The sequence below is a fragment of the Chlamydotis macqueenii genome, chromosome 4 (genome assembly GCF_036417535.1).
Source record: "Chlamydotis macqueenii isolate bChlMac1 chromosome 4, bChlMac1.mat, whole genome shotgun sequence".
Lineage (NCBI taxonomy): Eukaryota > Metazoa > Chordata > Aves > Otidiformes > Otididae > Chlamydotis > Chlamydotis macqueenii.
Window position 1 is genome coordinate 59893624 of NC_141559.1, and position 15981 is coordinate 59909604.

At 41.9% G+C, this 15981-nt stretch overlaps 1 protein-coding gene across 6 annotated transcripts in view; it reads right to left on the reverse strand.

Moving 5' to 3' along the window:
* The window catches only part of TBC1D1 (TBC1 domain family member 1), a 113834-nt gene extending 101695 nt beyond the window's left edge, over positions 1-12139 (reverse strand). For 5 of the 6 annotated variants that reach the window (XM_086747178.1, XM_086747172.1, XM_086747177.1 and 2 more), the window contains exons 1-3: positions 11139-11156; positions 8692-8796; positions 3920-4435 (exon numbers count right to left, since the gene is read on the reverse strand). In XM_086747178.1, the coding sequence (XP_086603304.1) occupies positions 3920-4336 (417 nt within the window). In that variant the 5' untranslated portion in view covers positions 4337-4435; positions 8692-8796; positions 11139-11156. Of the gene's footprint in view, positions 1-3919; positions 4436-8691; positions 8797-11138; positions 11353-11833 lie in introns of those variants that run through there. The other variant, XM_086747173.1, reaches the window with a different exon arrangement.
* Between the last annotated feature and the right edge of the window lie 3842 nt (positions 12140-15981).

Consider the following 15981-nt stretch of genomic DNA (forward strand, 5'->3'; position numbering starts at 1 on the left):
GGAAACTTACTGAGGTGATACATGAAGAAGGAAGGAAGGCAGGCTCCAGATCCCATATCCGACAGATCTGCTTAGAAAGGGAACTCTAATCCATAACAGCAGCTCTCTGCAGCAGTGTAAACCCATCCTTTTAGTACTAACTGGAGTGAAATGATCTGTATGCACGTGCTTGTTTTCAAGTAACGCGCCAAGGAGCACTTTGCCAGGAAGGCTTCTTCCATCCTTTCCTACTTACTGCTACACCAGCAGGGAAAGTGAGTCGCGTACTGCCATGATGATGCAATGGAAATAATTATACAGGATCCTACAGAGTGAAGACAAAGACCACAACAGGCCACTGCCTTTTCTTTCACTTGTAGAGAGAAGGAGAACAAATAATTCCTTGCAAAGAATCCTGACTTTATTTAGTATTGACTACCTGTCTACTGATTCCTTCTCTAAAGTGGATATGTTGGTAATGGAGCAACAATGAACCTAACAGCCCTGTATTCATATCCAGGGAAAACACTGCAAGCATTCCCACACCGCCATCAATTCCAGATTTTAGCTAAACATCACCCAGCAAAGAATCACCTTCTATTAAGAAAATACTTTCGTATTAAACAGCAAGATTGTCCCTCACTAATCAAGTATATGTTCTCGCTCAATTTTTATTTATGAAGGAGTACAACTACCGTTAGCAGACTGCTGTCCGTCTGCAATGCATACGCTAAAAGCCTAACCATTCCTAGTTTTCTGTACTTTCTACCACTTCCAGTGCTATTTCTCTGTCTGCATGAAGTTCAAGTTTCTTATCTTCCTCTCCAAAGGCCTTCACTGTTCATTCTTCTACTCACCTGCTTTCATCTTAACATAGTAATCTTCCTAGTCTACTTCTCCCACAGACATCCTTCTGTTCTCTTTTATTCTACTTATCTTAAGGTGGGGATATATTCAGAACTTATTTGCAAAGCCACAAAGTACCTTTTACTTCAATTCCTCAGTTAGATCTGACAATCTGAGAAATTTTTGTCAAATATAACCCTACTACAGATTTATCTACGCAAATACAAAGAACTGTGGCTCTTGCAGTTTAGAATATTATTGTAATTAGTAACTATGGGTTTGCTGGTTTTTTGGTTTTTTTTCCCAAATAAAAATAAATTAAGTGCAATTATCACAATAGTTTTAGGTATCTTGTATCAGGAACAGTGTGGCCAGCAGCAGTAGGGAAGTGATTGTGCCTGTGTACTCGGCACTGGTGAGGTCACACCTCGAATACTGTGTTCAGTTTTGGGTCCCTCACAAAAAAGATATTGAGGTGCTGGAGCACATCCAGAGAAGGGCAACAAAGCTGGTGAAGGGTCTGGAGAGCAAATCTTATGAGGAGCAGCTGAGGGAACTGGGGTTGTTTAGTCTGGAGAAAACGAAGCTCATAGGAGACCTTACTGCTCTTCACAACTACCTGAAAGGAGGTTGTAGTGAGGTGGGTGTTGGTCTCTTTTCTTAAGTAAGAAGGGATAGAACGAGAGGGAATGTCCTTAAGTTGCATCAGGGGAGGTTTAGATTGGATATTAGGAAAAATTTCTTCACTGGAAGGGTTATCAGGAATTGGAACAGGCTGCCCAGGGAAGTGGTGGAGTAACCATCCCTAGAGGTTTTCAAAAGACATGCAGATGTGGCACTCAGGGACATGGTTTAGTGGTGGACTTGGCAGTGTTTGGTTAACAGTTGAACTTTATGATCTTCAAGGTGTTTTCCAACCTAAATGACTCTAGGATTCTAAAATTCATTTATTTTTTAAGTGGAACATAAGCTGCAGCAACATAGCGCTAAGTTGACATGTGGCACTCACTCGCTTTTAACAAAGAGCTCCCTCAATTTGTAACAAAGATATACAGTACACTCCTATGCTTTCAAGCTGGGTATCTGCAAAACAGGTAACATCAGTTCACTCCTCTTGATAAATACACAAACATCAATTAGCTCCAAGGCATTACATGACAATATTCATGGCAGAGTAACAACACCCTATAAAGCATAAGTGACTTACTCAAAAGCTAGATTAATCAGCAATTACATTGAATTTCAGTAAAACAGGCAGGGCTTAACTTCAGAAGATACGAACACTTGGCATTTCCATTATCCTTTTGTTAAAATATAGGTCCACAAATGCTGATTAGTTGTCTACCTCCTAAAGAGAAACCTAGTTTGCAAAAAAAGTCAAGAGAAACAACCCTTGCAATCAAAGCAAGTTAAAGAGACATTAATTCAACTTCCTTTTGAGATGGAAGGTAGTTTTTGAAAAAACAGATAGCTAAGTAGCTAAAATAAACATCCAAAAATTCGGAATGTTGTCTCCAAAAACATATAGACATAGCTGCAATTTAACTACAGACTTATTTTGTTCTCTTTCATTTCAAATATGTCTAGGAATTTGATCAAACATGAGGAAAAAATACTTCAACCTTTTGTTGCCAAAGAAAATGTACTGGAGGTGATCAGTGTTGCGTACTAACCATAGTCCTGTAAAATCACAAGCCACAAAAATATGTGCATAAACAAACTGCAAAATGCATTCACCAGCTTCTATTCAATGCCACGTCCTGAAACATCTATTCTTATTTCTGCTCCCTTACATAAATCACATTTCTACATTTTAACTTGACAGGATTTCTCACTTGAATGCTTATGATTTACAACATATTTGCCTTCTAATTTACCGGAACTGCCTTTTTATCTGGGGGAGATTTAGCTAAAGCTCTTTCCATATGTTTTGAGCTCTAAGCCTGAGACCTCAGATCTGGAACTGTACAATGTTTTGCTATTGGACAGGTTGGCATAAATCCCATGTGTGTTGTTTATTCACGTAATACCCCCAAGGTGCTTCAGCAGGACACCTCCTATGAGTCAAGCAAGCAGCATGTAGCAAGACGCTGTTTTCCAACATTATAACCAGAGTCTACACTCAAGAGGTGAAGGATGTGTCACTGTTTTGTCCTCAGTAGATCACAATGGCTTTGTGCCAAATCCTACTCAGTTTACTCATTCACAAGTTGAATCTCATATTACTTTCAAACAAAAGAAGAGATCGATTATTTTTAATGCTTCCACCTTTTCAGCAAGGACACAACTTGCTCCTAGGAAACGCAGACTGAGCCAAATCTCATTCACAGTGTGAGACATGCACACCCCAATTCCTGCCTCTTGCCATGCAGCAGCAAGCCTGCGTGTCACAGAGTCGCAGAGCTGCGCTGTGACCTCTCTCCCATTCTCCGACACCACAGACCAGGCTCTGTGGATCACAGAGCCAGGAAGACGTTTCCATGGTGTCCTGTGGTTGGAGGTATGCTGCACATGGAGGGTCCACCCTACCCCCTCCTCCTTCTGAGAAAGGAGGTATCTCTATTTCGCAGTCACAGACGTCTCAACTCAGGAAAATAGAAATTTGAGAGGTCTGACAGTAGGATTAGATAAAGTTCACTGGAACTCAAGGGTGAAATCCTAGCCCTAGTGACATCAACAGAAAAACTCTCACTGACTTGAGGGCCAAGATTTCAGCGTATATCGCAAACTGAAGTGTTTTTAAGTCAATGAAATTCAGGCTCTGACCCTGTAAGAGATTTACACACCTTACATTTCACATACTGAGCAGTTCAAATTCAACTGAACCATTAACGTCAAGTAAAGCGCCATTTGTCGGTAAGTCGTAGTGAGATCCAGCCTCTAACTGCAAATACAACCTTAAGATCTTACACTGTAGTGAAAAGTTTCAAACAGCACAAAAGCAACTCCATTTTAAAAGAAGTAGCATCAGCTCTTCCACATTTACATCATACACCGTAAAACACATGATAGTACGAGAAGAACAAATTCTGCAGTATGATTCTGAGGTTGCTTGCTTTGTTGTTGTTTTGGTTTTTTTTTTCTTTTTACTTACTTTTGTCTGGTCATCAGCTTTAAATACATAGCAGACACTCGGCTGATTTGCTGCTCCATCCTTTATCAGGCAAGCAAAGTAGCTCGGATCATGGCTGTTGTGAATCAGTTTGTGGACATGCTGTGGCTTGTATTCAAACAAACTTGAACAAATCAGAGGATCCCACTGCTGGACTTTCCCTGTGTCTGGTTCACATCGCAAACTCGCTGGTGAAACATAAAGTCGGATTTGGCTGACGCTAGGTTCTTCTTTGGAAGATTTTGCACTGAGCATCCGGATCTCTGCCACAATCCAAGGCAGCATTGACATGGTGGTTAGGGAATGCACCGGCAGAGAACCAACAAGCTGGAGACTGAAACTTGCTGAGAAATCACTAGGTGTTTGATACTTCTTAACTTTGAATGTTATTGGCTCCATTTTATAGTCCTTTAGGGAACCTGGCCTAATTCACCAATATTTCAGTTCAATGGAATGATGATATCTGGGCGGTTCCTTTGATTAAGGAACAGAGGAGTTCTGAAAGAAAGAAAAATAGTAATGTAGGTGCTGGGACCTTATTAAAAACAAACTGTCAGTAACACAAATATTTAATAACAACATCAGGAAGACACATACTGATCATCTACCATGACCTACCTAGCATGTTTTCCCTCCATTGGACCTTACTATTTCAGGTCCAACAAACACAATAGTACTAAATACGCTGCCTGTCCTGACTTAAAAGTTGCTTTACAACCGTTGCTAAACCATCTAATGAGTAACTAAACTTAAAAATGCACATTCTTTCTAGCCCGTGTCTGTTTCATGAGCAGGCACATGTGGATCACACTGGCCTATTTCAATCCTATTATCACAGAACTCAGCTGAGCTATTCTGACCTTCACAACAGTTGAAGTCAGTGCATGCTGAGTCACCTTCACATTAAAAAAAAAAAAGAAGAAAAAAAATCATCTTTCTTTTTCATAGGTGAATGACTCTGAATTTGGCTACTAACATGGAGTTGTTTCCTTGGGGATAGTTTACCAAGTGATCATGGGCTCTACCAAACAGACTTTTTCGGTAAATAACACCCCAGAAATCATTGTCATCTGAAAAAGCCAGCAGCAGTAAACTGACTGATCACTGATAAACCTGTCAGCAGAGATGAGCAACAATCCTTACAGCATCCCACTAAAAAACAGATGACGAGTCACAATTCATGATTGCGTTTTAAAGCCTGTCAGCCACCCAGAAACAGTTAATGTTTGCCACATTGATATTGTATCATTTTCATTTCTTAAAATATCAAATGGAACCAAGTTACACACAACTCTCATAACTGTTACACCCAGCATCTACTACTACTGTTACTACATATTACTAGTTTTAGTTACAAAATCCAGTAATTGCATTAATCTATCAATTTCCTTTTGCAAAATATAGTCTATGAAAACACATAGATTGGCATTTGTTATACTATCATGTTTTAATTCCTCATTAATGGAACCTGGTTTCAGCTGTTGCATTATTTTGTGCGAGACTGATGAGAAGCTGACAGGCCTATAATTGCCTACGTTTAAATACCATGACACTGGTTTACCCTCAGCCTTCTGAGAGTTTCCCATGAAAAGACCTATTAAAAACAACATGAGCAGTTCCAAGAACTGCTTACAAAACATTTTTAATTATATTTGAACAAGTATTTAATAAATGGCATGTTTACTGTGGCAACAGTATTTCTTGTCTTCATTCACCTACAAACGTAATCTAAAATAGCAGTATTTTTCCCATGAGTTTTCATTAAACTTTGTCCTTCATTTGTCCTTGTAAAAATATTTTCAAACTTGAGCTGCTAACAGCGCTTCACCTTGTTGAAAATGAAAGGACATTTTAGGACTAAAAAAAAAACAAACCCAACTAAAGAGACCCATTTAAAAAAAAAAATTCAATAGGGAAAATTAATTTTGAACTAAACAAGAGTTTAAAATTGTACCAATTTGCAAATGTCTGGCTGGGGAAAAATGTTTCTGCAGTAACTGGCAAATTGGCAAAACAAGAGAACTGCAGAAACCATGTGTTTGGGTACATTCACTGTTTTGGAACTTTTGCATCTTTTGACAAATGAACTCTGTGGCAACACTGCCAGTTCCAAGGATGCCAAATTTAGGAAGGGAATTCAGTAGTGCAGGTTTTAAAGACACTATTTGAAGAAATCACCATAAGTAGCATTCTAGATGTGTAGAACAATTTTTTTTTTAAGCCTTTTAATAAACCTCTGTGTGTGTCTGCATGTGGGAAAAAGGACAATGAAAATCCAGAATTTGTATGCCTCATTTCAATTATATTACAACTATTTTTCAATTATTCTTTTTTGTTTCACAAACAAGCAAGAAAACAATCGTCTTTCAGACGATTATAAATGCATTGCATCATATGGGACAGCAGCTTCAGGACATTTTTATACCTTATCAACACAGACTGCTGAACACAATTATCATTACAGTTTTGCATTAGTCAGGAATCAAAATGGCCTCTTCTCTGACAAACTATTACAATTATTTTCTCCTTAACTGTAACAATGAAAAATAGTTCAGCAACCGCAGGGAAGATTGGATTAATTCATAACTACCATGGTGTATAGTCCAAAGCACATAAAAATTGAGTTTTTAACATTTATTCTTCTCATCATTTAGTGGCATATATAATAGCCTCAGGATAAGAAAGCCTAAGAAAACTCCACTCTTAGCTGAAAACAGGAGAACTGAGCTACTGCACGGATGATGACCTGTTAGCCACACAGTTTTTGTAATCATATTTCTAAATTGTGTTTTCCCAGAACTGTTTAAAAAAAAAAACAACACAATTAAATAAAACGCATGTAAAATTCAACAAAATCATCCTCATTTAAATCAGCTTTTCAAGGAAGAGAAGTTTCATTTGGATTACCACCATCTACCATGCTCTTTTACCCCAGAAATAGAAGGCACTGTAGCCTCAAACAGGAATAAACATCACAACGTAATATATTATTTTGCATGCTGACTCTAAGGACTGAACAGAATTTTAAGATATCAGGTTGATACTCTGTCAAACTTCAACAAACACTGTACTGCTGGAATGTGTTTAATATAAATGCAGAGCTTCTTGGCATTCATCTCTTTTTAACAAAATATAAGCACCTTGCGAAGTCAGCAGCATAAATACTCCAATGTCTGCATTTGTTATTTCTGAAGAAATTCAGTCAATACTAAATCAAAACCGTTAACTAGAAGTCAAAATGCCAGGGTTTTTTTCCCCTAATGTTCAGAGCAGCTAAAAGTGCAGTTTCTCAGAGCACACATTTAGCAGCATGAGGTCTCCTTCTCTAACCCATATGGTTCTGTATGTTACCATTCTGCATCTTCCATCTCCCTTTTCCAGTCATTCTATCTTTGTTTCCTCCTCCTGTCATCCTTATCTTAATTTACATGCAAATCCCACCAGAAATTATACCAATTTCATGCTGCCAGCATTAATGTCATTTATGTTTACACCAAGGACTGGGTTTTACTTCCAGACCATGAAGTATTTATGTACATGCTTAATTTAGACCTAAAAATAGTTCTGTTCATCTCAACAGGCCTACTCCCAGCCATAAAATTAAGCACATATTAGGGCCAAAGAAAGTCTGTGCTCTGACCCCATCCACGTCTGCCCTGACTCCACCACTCTGAATTCTGGCACCTTCACTCATCTCTGTTTGCGACAACTCAGTTCATCCCCTCTAAAACTTGTCTCTGCAGGCGCTGTATCCATTTACTATCCATGTTAGTACAGTAGGCTCAAACAAGCTTCCTCTTCTCCCAAGCATCTGACTGATTACCTCACAGCTTCTTCAAAGCAAATGCTTATTTCACCTTTAATCTAAGAAAGAATAGAAAAGGTATAAAAATAAAGCTGCCCACTTGCTTCCTTCCACCTAAACTTGACAGCTCCAAGTGCCATTTAGCTGCACTGCTTTGGGCTGGGAGAAGACTGCTAGGCTTTGCTCTGCACACAGGCTCAATGTCTCCGGTTGTTCTCCCAGTGCTCACAGACGAAACTGGGACAGCTCCTCTTTCTCCCCTCCATTGGCATCTTCTGAAGAATCTCCATTGCCCTTGCACTCAGAGCCAAGAAGAGCTCGAGTGGCACTCCTCAGCTAACAACTTTGCTGCTGTTTGAGAAATGTTAATACTCTCCAAACCGTTGCTTAATGTTGCCAGTGTTCAACCTGCTTTGATTTAGCTGTATTTGCTTTATCACCATAAAAACAGACAGGCAAACTGTAGCACACACAGTATGTGCGCAAACTACACTGATAAATCTAATCCCACCTTCTGTACTGGGAGACACCAGACTGACTCACTAATGTGAAAGATATACATGGGAGCATACGTGTGCTCTTTGTCCTCAAGTTCTCTTTCACTGTGATCACCTCAGCCACTTCTCACACGCAGGGAGCCAGCTTAGAAAGCACGCAACATTAAGCTGATAGTCCTGTTCTGGCAAAATTTGATACTGTGTTTTAAAATATCTATATATATATATATATATATATATATCAGGCTCTTGTTCTCCCAAATTAAGTTGCAATTTTATCTTTTTATGTCACCAGAAACTAAGAGGGATGCCTTCAGAGAGAAGTCAGGTGATGGAAAGGGGACAGCTACAAAAACTAGTACTTCTGCCATTCTGGATCCCATGTCCTCCCTGCATTAAAGTACATGTTGAAGCAGCTGTGCATCATGCAGGACAGCATTCCTCAAACTCACCTTCTCTCAAGAGAACAAAGACTTTATCATGAGGACAAGGTACAGGCTCTGGGTGCCATTCAGTTGGATGGGGCCAGGTCAGCTTTGAGGTTAGGAAAGAAAATCCTGTGGAGTACAGAGAACAACGGGCTGTGTTATTAATCTGGGAGAGTGGGGCATTGGAAATCAGGTTTTGGCAGGGAGGGGCAAACAGGTAGATTTGAGATGAAGTCAAACTAATACAGAAAAAAAGGCAAAGAAGGAAGAGAGAATATTGTAAACCAAAAGAACAAAAAAAAAAAAAAAAAAAAAAAAGCAGAACTACAACAGGGGTGAAGAGTTCTTCTTCTTCTGTTGTTTCTTCTGGACTAGACTAAATTCAATACAGAGATGTGGCCAAAAGTTTCAGACTCTTGTTCAGGACATAGGTAACTATTGACCTAAACAATCCTTCACTCTCCTCCTGCTCTTCCCCTAGCTCAGTAGCAGTTGGAGTACTGGGACCCACATCTAAACTGATGAGTTTAGAAGATGTGTCAAGTAAGGAAGCAGACAGAGCTTCTACACATCAATGATTACACGAGGAGCTTGACCTGTGAGCTGTTAAACAGAAAGACCCCAGCTTCCTCAACATTTGCAGTTCATCTGAGAGAAAACTGTGCAGTTACTCCACATCAGGCTACTGACATGACAGCAGTTTTTTTCTGTAAGTTGATTTTCTTTCTCCCCTCCAAGAAGCTAAGCAAAACTTCCAACCATATAGCAAGGTCTTGTGAAAAACAGCTGGTCTTAAAGAGCACAAATCTGTTCAGCTCTTCTCTGGTAAGGCATTAGTGCTGAACCCTGCTGACAAGTGGAACCAGAGGCACTGGTACTGACTGCACTTTACCACTGGCTATTTTAGCATAAATATCATGCTACTTAAGGATTATGAGGAGCCCTGGCCTGCAGCCAGAGCTCTGGAACGCAAGCCAGAACTAAATACCACTCCTCTCCCTCTCTGTCTGATCCCTGACTGAGATTTACATTGTCTTCACTCATGCTGACAGTTTTCTCTATTCACCTAGCAGGATATATAGAAAAACACAAATGAGAATATGTATTAGGTATGTTATGAAATGGTCACTGCTGAGAAGAGGTCCTTTTATGTCTCCATCAATATGAAGAAAATTATGCTCTTCTCTGGTATCACAACACAGGATCCATTACATCACTCTATGAGGGAGTTAGTTTATCTTTTTTCCTGAGGTTCAAACAACATTTTTGGCCTGTTTCCTACAGTTAAATAAGATTGTTTAGATATCATACCACAAGTTGCTCTCAGTTTTCAAATAGTTCTAATTTAACTCAAACTGGTGCTTGGAATCACAACCTGCCCTTCTGTTGCAAGGATGGTCTTTTTATCTCATAGCTATTTATTTCCTTCTGGGGCTATGGCTTGCTGAGGGAAACAGCATATGCCAGTCCAGAAGTCAATTTGCCTCAGAAATTGTTTTTAATTTCCATTCTTTTTTCATATACATGCATAAAAAGCTGACTTTTAAAAGATTCTTTTCAATGCTGCCACCAGCTTCAGATGTGGCGCTGAATAATGCTCCATCATGTATTCAGAGCAAATAATTTGGTTGTGTAGTAACAATCACACCTAAAATATTTACTAGTACAGCCAGCATTTACATCACTCCCCTAATAGGTTAAAAAAATTAAATGGACTATGAATTAAAAAAAAATATTCCAGCAAAACATTAGTATGTTCTTGATTACAAACATATAAGTTTATAATCGACTATCAAATGAAGAAAGTAGCTCGCTGTTCCTGCCCTTGACACCTGTTGCTATTTCCTTAATAGAGTCCATTGAAATTAATACACTGATGATTGAGGTCTTCTGAGTCAGCCTCATACGGACCTGAACAAAATACTGGGCTGTTCTACCGCTGCAAGGCACTAAAAAAATCTTTGTAAAAGAAAAATTGCTAGGCAAATTACATTCTGAATGCCATTCCTTTTTATCCAATTGCATATCCACAGCCAAAATACTTGCATCCAACTTTTCAGTTAACCAAATTATAAAGTGAAAAAAGTGTCAAGTCATCCACATATCCTTTCAGCCTGCCATTTTTCTCACCTGCAAGCGTTTCTACTTTTGTGTATTACCTATGACTTTCAGCATTTCTATAAAACAAGCTGCGACAAATTCCTACTTCAGCACTACAAGTGTTAAAAATATAATCATATTCATCAGCTCAGAGGTATTTGCTATTCAGGAGATGTGTATTTTTATTAATTTTGTCCCATGACGTTCCAGTCAATCTCTGGGCTTAACGGCAGGCACAAATCCCACCATCTGCACAGCTGAAGGTTCCTACAGCAGATCTGCCATAGTACCCCCTCTCCTAAATACAACACAGCATACAGAGGTCTCGATTTTAAAAAACCAGGCTATAAATAACTGCATTTGTTTCATACCTCTCATGAATGCGGTTTCAAAAGATGACTCCCTTGTCAATGGAGTATGCGAATCTAAAGGGCCACGGAAACACTGTGCCAGCGTGCGGGGATTTTAAGGTTAAACTCCACCGTGCTGCTGCAGGAAAGGTCAGTTTTACCCCTGTGGGAAGAGTGGCTGCGTTGCTCCAAGAAGCAGCAGGTTCCGGGAGGAGCTGCAGCCGGCGGTTTTGCACTGGATGGTGAGGAAGGCGCAGGCAAGAGCGAGAACAGAACTAAACGCAGACTGTGGCGAGTCAGGTCAGCCGCAGATTAAATTCAAGCAGGTCTTCTGAAGACGCCAGCTCTGAGAAGCCCCGTCCCGCCACCCGCCCGGCCGCCCCGTCCCGGCCCGGCCCGGCCCCCCTCACGGCCCCTTCCTCTCGGCCGGCCGAAGGTTTGTGTCACCCCCGAGCCCGGGCACAGCGCACGGAGCGGCCCCGCCGGCCCGCAGCCGCCCCCCGCGGCGGGGTGCCCAATTACTCGCCTCAACTCTTTCACTTCCTCAAAGCTAAAAACCGCTCTTCCTCCTTCCCCCACCTCCAACAACGCGGCTCGGCGCTGCCAGCGCCGCTCCCCCCGGGCCGGCCCCGCAGCGGGGGGCACGGCGGCCCCGACCGCGGCCGCCCCCCACCGGGCCTGGAGCCGGGGCCGGGGTCTGACCCGCCGCCGCTTACCGCCGGCTCGCCTCCGCAGGATGTGCTCGCTGCAAGGAAGTGCCTTCGGCGGGCAGCGGCCGCGGGGTGCCACACGCCGCCTGCCCACCTCCCACTGAAGGGAGAGGGGCAGAGAGCCGGCTAACGGCCGCTGGGCCCGAGGAGGGGAGGCCGCACCAGCGCCTCAAGGCACCGGCCGGGCGAGGGGGCTGCTCGCCACCTCCTGTTGCTGTCCGCCCCGCTCGGGCCGGGCCGTCCCGCCCCTACCTGCCGCCGGTCCGGGCGGGAGGAGGCGGGGGAGGCCGCGCCGCACACCCAGAGGCTGCCGCCCGCTGCCTCCCCCCGCAGCCAGCGCGGGCAAAAATAGCAACAGGCGGCGGGTCCCGGGCCCGGCGGGAGCGGGCGGAGGACAGGCTCCCGCCAGAGGTGGCCGGCGGCGGGCAGCCGGCGACAGGCGGGCGCCCATGTCGCGACAGCGGGCAGCTGAGGCCCCCGGCCCGTTTCGTCCTTCTCGAGGGAGGATTTCGGCGGCGGTGCCCCCTCTGTCTGTCTGTCTGTCACAACCTTTGATCCTCCGCAGAAAACGAGTCAGCGTCGCCTTGCCGTGGTGAGCCCGGGCCGATGGCTGCAGCTGCCAGCACGGCAGGTGAGGCGGGAACCACCTTCAAAGGGAAGTTTGCGCACAAAACTGGCGCTAGCCCGGCTGGAGCTCACCTTCTCTCAGTCACCTTCATGCCTTCCTCCCACTTCTTCCATGTGCAAGAAGCCACACATACATACGTATATATATATATATATAAAATATCACTGTAAGAGTTGGCACTAGTTGGTCTTTCACTTGCCAGAGGATAATGAATGAATGGACCTGAAGACTTAATTATGCTCCTCTGCAAGAGCTCTTTCCAGATGATCAAGGCACCCTACATTCTGCAAACCACTCTTACACTCAATGAGTTTCAAGTCTTCTCGGCAGTAAGACTGCTGATTTTCTTACTTTTAAGCCAGTGAGCGTGTGCAGAATCGGAGCTTTCTCAGAGAGATCTGCTGTGCTTGCTGCCGCACGTGCATTATGCTGTGAGGGAAACAGTCAAGTAAGCTCTCAAATGCAAGCACAATGTTGCCCCAGATTATGGAAAACAAGTCACATTTTGGTATGTAAGCACATGCTCTACTTGCAGTGTATGGTGATTGTGTCTACATGGCTTTTGCTTGCTAGGTGTACTTTGACATGTATATCGTTGACATGTGGATCGAAGCATGAAAGCACCAATTTCCTCAGAGCACTTGTTGCCAATCTGGACTCAGTTAATCCTTTGCATTCCTTGGGAATAGGAACACCACCTCTCTGCAAACCGTGCCTGGCTTAGGTCTTTAAACCATCACTGCTAAGGACAAATCTCTTACTCCAGTTGGCACTCAGCACCCTTAATATCTGAGAGAAGTGTGTCCTTTTGGTCGTTTTAAGACTGCTGCCTGAGCATCGCATACCTCTACTAATCATGTTATGGAAGACAGCAAACTGCAGTCCCCACCCAGACAGCTCCAGCACTTCAGTCAAGGCTCATGCATTCCTGAATTGGCAACCAATGGTCTTAGGAAGACTTTTTTTTACTGCTTCACTGTTGCCTTTCAGAAGGTGATAATGAAACGGATGAGGATCCTACAAGACTATTTCTCCCTGCTTGGAAAATCCCTGAACAACAGAAGTCAATACTACAGCATCACAAATACAAATCCTTTCTTCCTTCTCTTTGATAGCTGGCAAAGAAATTGGGCTGTGCTTGAACTCATTCATGGGGCCCTCTATTATTTTTCCTGCTATCTCTGGCTCATATGTTTTGATTCTTTGCCTACCAGAGTTTTTGTCAAATTACTGGTGTTCTGAAACAATACTTTATAAGCAAAGTGAAATGTCTTGGTTAAGAACTACACTTACATTGGTTTAATAGTTCCATTCGCTCTAATTTTGAAAAAAAGTCCCCTTTTTTTTTTCATTCAAGTAGAAATAAGGTATTTCCTTACAGTTAGTAGGAGACAAAACAAACCTGAAGTGTTTATAACTTGACTTAAACACCTTGAAATCTATTCAAGAACAGTTACTCATTATCTATTTAATTCAGCTAATCTTCTATAATGCTTATAAGCAGGTGTAGTAAAAATGTAGTATGTGAGTGTGAAAAAAAAAGAGGAAATTTTAGTATAACATCTGCAACTTTTGGTGAAAATTTTATTTTAGAATATTTCTGTTCTTGATTGAAACTAACTAAGAAGCCCTAGTAATAAAAATCAAGATCTGTCAATGGTTTTAGAATGAGTTAGGCTGATGTCTGTCACTAGCTCAAAAACAGATGAAAATTTCATAAGAACAACATTTTAGTAACGGGTTAGTGTGGAGAAACAGGTCATAGTAAGCATCTGGAGCAAACTCCACCGTGTTCAGCAGTATACCCGTAAGTGACCATTTCAGTGCTGGTAATACAGACTTAAAACACTGCAGTGACAGAAATCTAATTATTTGCAGAGAGAGTTTAGAAACAATGCACAAGAAAGTTTAAAGTTGTATCAGATGAAAACCAGAGCATTTAGATAGGAAGACGCTTTGATGTGACTGGTGATAACAAGGGAAAAAAGCAACTCTCATGGGACAAAGAGTGCTTCTGAATAGACATGGAGTAAAGCTGCAACTTTTCATGTTCTGTCCTTGCACTAGAGTATTTTAATACCATGTAGCTCATGAGCTACGTAAAATGATACAGAAATGTAGAAAAATGGGCTGTGTGTAAAGTCACCTTCTCTTTCTGGTTTTAGCACCTGTCCTAAATCTGCAAGATGTAGTCCCCCGTGCTCATGATTCAACATCCACACGTTCCTGAAGACAGGTATTTAGGTGCTTTGTTTGAAGACCAAAAAGGTCACTCTCTCTTGTATGTCTGTAATATGTTTATCCAGGATGCAGGAAGATCAGTTTGTTTTCTACCCAGCCTGAGAGCGTTCAGCCTGCCTCCCATGAAAGTTTCCTAATCACCAGCCTCCAGGCTACATTGGACAGCACTCCTTCTCTCTGTTTCCTGCTGAAACTGTTAGTTATGTTGGCGGGGGGGCGGGGGGGAAGTTTTATTTGTGAAAACAGGAAGAAAACCAGAATGGGAGTAATGGTAATGGTTCCAGTCCCTTAAAAGGAAACACTTCCATGTGTTCTGGGTACTGGAACCCCTGTATTCAGGTGAAAGCTCTGAGCACCCAACTTCCTAATAACATTCAGTTTTCTGAAACGGTAAATCTCTGTTCTGTTTCCCTTCACAGGCTACTTTTTTCTTTACAGTAGCTGTAAACTAAAACATATTACCATCACATTAGTTTCTTCAGACTGAGGAGGAAAATCAGCCTGGACTTTCCACATCCTGCAAACATGATCTATAAAAGAACACCAGTTTAAACATTATTTCTTTGTCCAGTCACACTTAAAAAAAAATGCAAAGAAAACCCCACCACTGCCTTTTGTACAGAACCTGGATATACAGGCTTGTATGAGGCACGCTATGAGAACATGTAGGCAATGAAACCTCTCTTGTAGGCTAAGGAGGAGAAGCATCTACTCACCTGATCCCAGTTGGGGTAGGATTGTAGATCACTAGAAATTTAGGCTGAATGTGCCTGGCTACGGGTGAGGGCAGAACTTGGAGTTGTTGTGACTGTGGAGTCACCCTTTGAAGTACCACAAGGCAAATGGGAAGTTTTAAGTTTCAGCCCGAGATGCTTTTTGGGTTCAAGTTGCTCCATAGCTGGGCAGCAGTTGAGCAGTAACATTTTGGATTACGAATTTGAATGTGGGCACCTACATTGTGCTTCCGTTGCATTATAAGCATCTGTGCTTTTCCCTTTGGATTACCCATAATGATGAATTTCTATTGCTATTATATAAAACAGCCTACGTCTTTATTTGTGATTTGTTTCATGTAAATCTGTTTAGTACCTTATTAAGGGCATGGTTCTAACTGTTTTGCGGTCCTTTGACTTAAGTGAGCTCTGAATTAAGTACTACATTCTTGTCCAATGACATTGTATCTCCAGATGCTATTTGTATATAGTTCTAGACATTTCATAAACAAAATTTGAATTATAACTGTTACTATAGCACATTTGCCTACTTCATATGCTGTAGGAACGCA